The 7,742-nt window shown below is 32.6% G+C and overlaps 1 protein-coding gene across 1 annotated transcript; it reads left to right on the top strand.

The window, feature by feature from the left end:
* The first annotated feature begins 546 nt into the window (after nt 1–546).
* Nucleotides 547–1,701, top strand: LOC108903768 (RIB43A-like with coiled-coils protein 2). Its single transcript, XM_018706057.2, has one exon. The coding sequence runs from the start codon at nt 556–558 to the stop codon at nt 1,699–1,701; it is 1,146 nt and encodes a 381-aa protein (XP_018561573.1). The 5' UTR covers nt 547–555.
* Nucleotides 1,702–7,742: the final 6,041 nt, after the last annotated feature.

Genomic DNA, 7,742 nt, shown 5'->3' with positions numbered 1-7,742 from the left:
AATAATTTTCATTATGTTTTAATAAATCAAACTTTTTATGAAACAAAACATCTATTTGAATATTCGAAAAAGTATATAAATTTGACTTATCATAAGACTCAGATACCTCAAAAGTAGTCGTTAAATACAAATTCTCGAAATATGTATATGAAAGTTCATATAATTGAAAAATGGATGGCTTTCATTTAGAAATCAGTATAACCATAAATATATTTTTGATTTATGTCTGTTGAGATATACATTTTTTGTTGTATTCGAAATGTAACAATAATGACATATTAAGAGGATATTGTTTACCTTGTTTGTTCTGTTTGTTTTTTAATTGTTACATTGATATCATTGACTTTTAATAAATAACTAATAACATATACTGCTTTCATTTTGCCGTCACTAGGGAAATGTGCGTATCGATTAGCTTCGTCACTATGGAAATAATAGAAGAATATTGATTTGCACACAAACAGTAGTAGTGAAATAATCGTCGGGCCAACCACATCTTGTCTCTTGACATTTCTTTACGTCTTTTACAATTTTATACGTCAGTTTCATAAAAACATGTTAAATTTTAATCTTATGACGGAAAAAGACCGGCGTGAAGCTGCCGCTATAGAAAAGCGCAGACTGTTCGAGGAGGAAAGGAAGAAGAGAATATTCAATCCCCGCAACAGACTTATCGGAGTTGACACTGAAGTTTTACAAAAACAGATCGTAGAAAAACAACAAAGGGAGTCGGAAGAAAAGAAACTCGTTGAATTATTTCAGGAACACTTGAAGAAATCAGATGAAATTGCAGTGGCTTTAGATCGCAAAGAAAAAGAAGAACGTGCTAAAATACAAATCGAAGTAGACAACTACCGGAAGAATTACCAGCGACCGGAAGACAGGCGAGAATTCGACTTAAATGACCCGAATTATATTAAAAAGCAACTTCCTGCAAGACTCCACGATGACGATCCTAGGCTTGGTTTGTCATCAGCTCAGAAATTCGAGGGTGAGGATAAACAGGGTGAGGAACGTGCGAAGATACAACGCGATGAGTTCAGGGCTTGGCTAGACCAACAAGTTATGGAAAAAATCACGACCGACAAAGAGCGAAAGGCCGCAGAAGATGCTTATAAAGCTGCGGTAGTAGCCCGCGATCAAAGAGCTATGGAACTAGATAGGTTGGAGAAGGAATGCAGAAAGAAACTCCATCTCTCTTGTTTGATGTTCAATCAGGCATTAGCCGAAGAGAAGGCATGCGAAAAGATGAAAAGGAAAAGTGAAAATCTTCAAGACGATATGGCTGAGATTTATAACTGCCTCACCAGTGACTTATTGACGGAAAACCCAGAAGTAGCCCAAAGTAACTTAGGAGCAGGAAGGACGATAGCGTCCCTGTGCAAAGGCATGACCGCAGAACAAATGAAGAAACTGAAGGAAGACCAGTTGGCGCAAATTGTCGAGCAGAAGAAGAGAAAAGAGCTGGAAGCTCGCATGAACAGGGAAATGGACGATTACATAAATGGAATGCAGAGGACGATTTACCTTGTGGATCGCGAATTGGAAATAAAGCAAATTGAAAGAAATAAGCAGATCGCTGAAGAAAATAAACGCTTGGCTGACGAACAAAAGAACCATAAGAAATATTTAGAAAAAGTAGTGTATTCTAACGTGCCCACAGATGACTTTTATGATCAGTTTAATAAATCTTCCAGATAAGTGGTCAGTGCCTTGTGCTTACTACAGATACATTCTTTTTCCTGCGCACTGTACAAAATCAACTCAGAACCCTTAAATAAAAAGTTCACAAATGATTTTTAGCTACTGAGTGAGTAAGATTTTTGTTTCTAGTTATTTAAAATCCTTAAAATCTAATTATTTACTGTTAGGCCAAGCAAATAAGATTTTTACTCGAAAAAAGTCCTATCTGCGATATTATTGTAAAATTGTCTAAAGGAACATAATACAAGACATCTCTCATCTCGTGAGTCAAAAACTTTTATTAGCTAACTTTTCTATTTAAACAAATAAGTTTTTTCACTTTGCAGGGAAAACCATCAATTTTAGCGAAAAGTGACTCACAGACAGCTTATAGGGAGTAAAATTATCTACAAAATGAGACTTGTTAAATTAAAATCGGTTAATAAACAAAAACGTTATTGCAAAAAAACAAGAAAAGTGCCCATTTTTTAATTTGTTTATAACTAACGCATTTATTGTTAAAATTTTATAAAGCCTATGACAAGTTGAGGGTTTTGTCATCCTTCAAAAGTGGGCCAAAAGTGGGCGCTGTAGGTGCAATAGTTTTCGCACAATTCTATTTGTTTATCACGGAGGCTCCAAAAGTTATGCCTTCGTACAGGCGTTAATGATTCTGAAAGCGTCATTGTAATCTTAAAGCGACCTATTAAAAAACATCACCGTTTTTTTTTGACATTAACATTCTCAAATTGTGCATTAAAAAAACGTGCGTTTTTCGCTTATAAACAATTTGAATAAAATTGTTGCTATTTATGCTACCTCACCGAAAATAGATACAATGGATAGCTGGCAAAAAATACAAATTTTTATAAAAAAAGCACCCTCTACGACCAACAGAAGCCAAGAATTTTTTTTTAAAATCGAAAATAGTTTAGTTACAAAAATGTCTGGTTAAAAAATACCTGATACAATATATCAAGCTGTCGTGAAGGATTTACTTTGAAAGGCAGCTGTAGAAAATAAATTCGAGCCATGTTTTTGCGGGAATACGTATTTACGCATATATCACCTTTCTCGACGTCTGGGATGTTGCCTGATTTGATAGCTTTAAAATTAGCCCACTTCTTCTCTAATATTCTATAATCTATACGGTTCACCTTGAACAACTTTAACCATCACTAAATATTTCATGTTTTCGTCCGAAAATAGTTCTAGTACGTAAATTGTTCGTCGAGTTATGAAAACTTTGTTACACAATTCAGTGCAAAAACGTGATGCTTATTTAATTGTTTAAAACGATCTAATTTGTTCGCCCAGCAGTAAATTGCAACACAATAGGGTACTTTCATTCCATTTAATTAAACATTTATAATAATGTTGAGTGCCACAGCCATACTTCGCTAAATTTTGGTGGAATGGAATCTTTTCGCCTCCGTTGAGTCGTTTTTATTTAAAAAAGTACATCGTTAATTTAATTTCACACTAAAGTTGGCAATTATGCGTTAAAATCATTTTTAGATAATGTAATTTAAATACAACTGACACGGAAGTAATTCAAACTATTTTAAAATTAAAAACTTTGAATGCACACATAATCGTTTATACGTTTTTGTATTATATAGAGGAAAGTAATACCTTATTACTTTTTTAAATACATATTAAGAATTCCGAGTCGTTTTTACTTTCAGGATAATAATACCACAAATATAAACATTTCACTCGTCAAATAAGTAAAATACATTTTTTTACCAATTCGAAACAGTTTGAAGATATTTATGGAAGTTGATTTTAAGTTAAATGCATGTAAGAAGAACGCTTGTTGTCGTTTCTTAATATCAACAGTTACTGAAAAATAACATTTTTATAACGTTCGTGTACCATCTCATATATTTCAGTAAGGGTAAATATTATTAAGAGTCTAATTATAAAATATCTCGCTGAAACATGCTTGTTTATATTTCTCAGTTTCATCTATATTTTATATTATACAGGTAAATTTAATCGCTCTGAACCAAAAGGGAATTTGAAATTTCAAAACGTGTTTGTGTTCTTTTTACTAATTTATTGTTAATGTGGCCACATTACATAGTATAACAAATTTATTGTAGGCATGTGCAACAAATGTATACAAAAATATTTATTTAAATATAAATATACTCTTTTGATTTTGTAACTATTGCGAAAATAATATCCATGAAGGGCAATTTTTGACACTCGTTAAAGGTTGATGGCGACTTAGATTGTTTATATACAATTTATTTCGTACACGTACTTAACAAAAAATATATATACAGGGTGATTCAAAAAAACGCTGACAGACTTCTAGGGTAGATAATACATAAAAAATTAAGACGAAAAGTTTTAATAAACATAGGGTCGCAATTGCCTCCTTAACGAGATACAGGCGTCAAAGTTTCTGTAAAATTAAATATTGTCTGCAATAATTCCAAAATGCCTGAACATTTCTATTTCAAATTTGCTGTGCGTAGTTAGCACCTCAAGATCAATGTTTGATGTACTGCTCAAAATTTTATGAGCAGCAGTGTCGTAGAGACGGGGTGAACGTGACCTTTTTTTAAAAATATTTTCTACGCCACTGCTAATTTTGTCAAACGGGCACTATTTTTGTGTAAAGTGTTCAATTGTCTATCGAATTGGTCACTTGCAAAATTTGGATTAAAGCAACCATTTTTAAGAGAAACACCTTTGTAGAAAATTTGTAAATCCAATTTTATTTTCATTCATTTTAGTTTCGCATAGTAGGCTTGTGCTATTCAAAATAAAATTAAACATCGCCTGTCACTAATGTCAATGTGTACAAGTGAGTTAAGTAAACTAGATTATAAGCTTCTTTTGTCATTTTTACGCTTTAATTTTACAGAAACTTTAACGCCGTGTATCTCGTTAAGGAGGCATTTGCGACCCTATGTTTATTAAGACTTTTCGTCTTAATTTTTCAGGTATTACTTACCTTAGAAGTCTGTCAGCGGTTTTTTGAATCACCCTGTATATATATTTTTTTTAATAAAAGAACACTAATAAAACTAAGTTACAGTATATTGTTCTATTACGTTGTGTCTGAAAATATTTTAATTTCATTTCCCTGATTCATTCTAAGTAAATAAAACGTTGGGGGAGATAAAAAGAAAATAGTTTTTCAGTGTATATTTTAAAAGGGTACTCATGGTATTGTGAGGTATTTTAAAACTTTTTCAGGGCAAAAAATAGCGGGGCTGTTTTGCATACCCTGGAATTTAATCTTTTTTATCCTACTCAAGCTGGCGGCCTGAGCGAAATTAATAACAAGGGGAAAAATAATTTCCGATGAAAAATTAATCGCGGCCTTAGCGGGAGCGTGATGCATAAATGATATTTGCAAGGGAACAATAGTGACTAGGACAATCAACGGAGGCCGTATATTACACTCGGCTGAGGGAGGAGTTTCTCGCAGTGACATTGAACTTAAAATGTCACGAATTCTGCTGATGATGGTGCTGAAACTGAATTACAACGCGCGATATACTCGGATTAGTATTACAGGAATCTTCGTATCACCTTTCGTCTTACACGTAAATTGTATTCCTCTGACGAGGATATTTTCAAGAGGTAACAGCAAATTGATAGTCTATTAGGAACACTCCAAGTAGTTCGAGTACATAGACAGGAATATGACGCTGTTATAAGCACGCTCACACAAATTATTGTACCCTAATCCTACTCTTCTGTAACACATTCAGTCCACCTGTTCAGAGACTTGCGGATGCTCTTTATAAAAAATAAATTTTGTCATGACTTTATCCAATTATTCACTGCCCGTGTCGTAGTACAAATAAAAAATCAAAATTCATAAATCCGTTATTACAAAAAAAGGTAATGGTGAAAACTTGAAGGTTGCGATACCATCGTAAACAGTTCATGGAAAACGTTAATGTCCCACAAAAACGTCCTGTCCCATATTGCTGCGCACTAGACATATTACATACTTATAGAAATTATTAAATATTGTACTTTACGAACTTGACACTATCAAACTCTTTCTTTGGACCTTTCAAAGAACATTTACAGACCCGGAAGTTTGCAGATGATAATTGCGACAACGTGACTCCACCTAATTACCTTTTATTATAATAATACTATGGATTTGTTGAAAATTGCATTTAGTGGATTTAGTTCAATAATTTATAAAATTATTGTCTAAGAAAAATTTTACGTCTAAAAGCCAACCTATCATTCAAAAACTATGCCCTTGTCGCAAAGCCAATACAGGCTATTACAAATTCGCTTCTCACTACAGGGATCTCGGAAACGGTAAGAGGTACGAAGTAGCTTAATTGGGGGCAAAGTTGGGTAATCAGCCGACCAACATTATGCCTCTAAAAAATCAAGGCTAACGTAATTAGTTTTCAAAATATTTGAAAAAAACCCGAAATTTTGTAAATCCGTTCTTGTTTAATTTCGGCTTTATTTGAGGAGATATTGAAAAAAGAAGAACAGTTTCTCATGGCCACTTTTTGCTCTCTATGGAATGGTATAATCAATTTTTATATGTAACGTTTCGTCTCTTCAGGACCATCATCAACTTAATTTTTTTAAATACGACCCTGGAAATTTTATTACATTTTTTGCATCATGATCCCCAATACTGTACTGCCTCAGCCTTACCCAGATTCAGACGTTTTGTCTCGAAAAATTCATCTTCAGTGTATTCGTTCCAAATTTATCTAAATTTTTTATTTAGATTTCTTTGTTTATTGAATTATCGTATACTGTAAGTGCCGTTAGACCCTGTGAAATCCATCTAGTTATTTAAACTATTACCACCACGGATTAAAATAAAACATTATTAGAGTTTTATTCCTGTGNATCCGTTATTACAAAAAAAGGTAATGGTGAAAACTTGAAGGTTGAGATACCATCGTAAAAAGTTCATGGAAAACGTTAATGTCCCACAAAAACGTTGAAAATTGTGTATTTAAGGGATTTAGTTCAATAATTTATAAAATTACTGCCTAAGAAAAATTTTACGTCCCAAAGCCAACCTATCATTCAACATATATGCGCTTGTCGCAAAGCCAATATAGTTATAAGAATTCTTAAACATGTCCTTCGTAGTAGAAATAAATCACGTCTTCGGTAATTTGATTAGATTGATGTCATGAATGTCACGGTCAACCAATGGAGTTTGTTTGTTGAATTATGAAGTTATTTGTTATTGTTTTTCTTCCTATCTCCACTGTTTGCAGTTTCCTATGTTTTTGCCTCATAATTGTATGCTATTATTGTAAGTTGAGCTAGTTTACATTGTTGGAAAGAATTATAGTTTGCTAACTTCCTTAATGCAGAACTTTTTTGTGCGTTTAGAAGTGCATCATTAATTTTTACATTTTTTTTAGTTAAATCGAACGCTATGCAACTGTTATTCCTTTTGAAGACTGAAATGTTTGCTTCTTAAAATATTTTTATGCCCTTAAACATAACTCTATGAGTGGATGTACCTATCCGTAGTTGAAAATCTCTAAGTTATCTCTAAATGAAAGATGTAGATATCTGAACATATTAAACTTGCAAGTATTTTTTGTAATACCGCCCTAGTGTAGTTCAAGTGAAATTCACAATTACTTTAACGATGTTTAATTAATCCTTTTCTTCGATAAACCGCGACGGCGCACTGTGGGGATTTCGCGGAAAAAAGTCATATATTCAATATACTATTAATGCAATATGCAATGGTATTTTTAAATTTCGAAATAACTGTTACAATCAAATCAAAAAGAATTACTTTGATCTGACTACTAGTTTTTTTTTAACCGTTTCAAACTCATTACTTGTATGTTTTATTGAACTGACTGAAATTTAACCTAAGAATTTCAAGACGAATATTATTTTATTGCTTGAGCTGACATTTTTATTTTTGTTTTTTATTTAAAATAGGATATTTCAATAAGCTAAAATTGAAAAAATAAACACTGCAGAGACTTTTATTTTCTGTTTAAAAATATTTTTATGAACAGAATAAAAAAGCCCTATTTCTCCAAACACTTGGACCTCTAATTTTAGCT

The sequence above is a fragment of the Anoplophora glabripennis genome, unplaced genomic scaffold (assembly GCF_000390285.2).
Source record: "Anoplophora glabripennis isolate ALB-LARVAE unplaced genomic scaffold, Agla_2.0 scaffold154, whole genome shotgun sequence".
Taxonomy (NCBI): Eukaryota; Metazoa; Arthropoda; class Insecta; order Coleoptera; family Cerambycidae; genus Anoplophora; species Anoplophora glabripennis.
This window is presented reverse-complemented; position numbering and strand designations above follow the sequence as displayed.

Excerpts from the sequence above, each read along its gene's own strand:
- LOC108903768 (XM_018706057.2), top strand. The coding sequence starts at position 556 with ATGTTAAATTTTAATCTTATGACGGAAAAAGACCGGCGTGAAGCTGCC.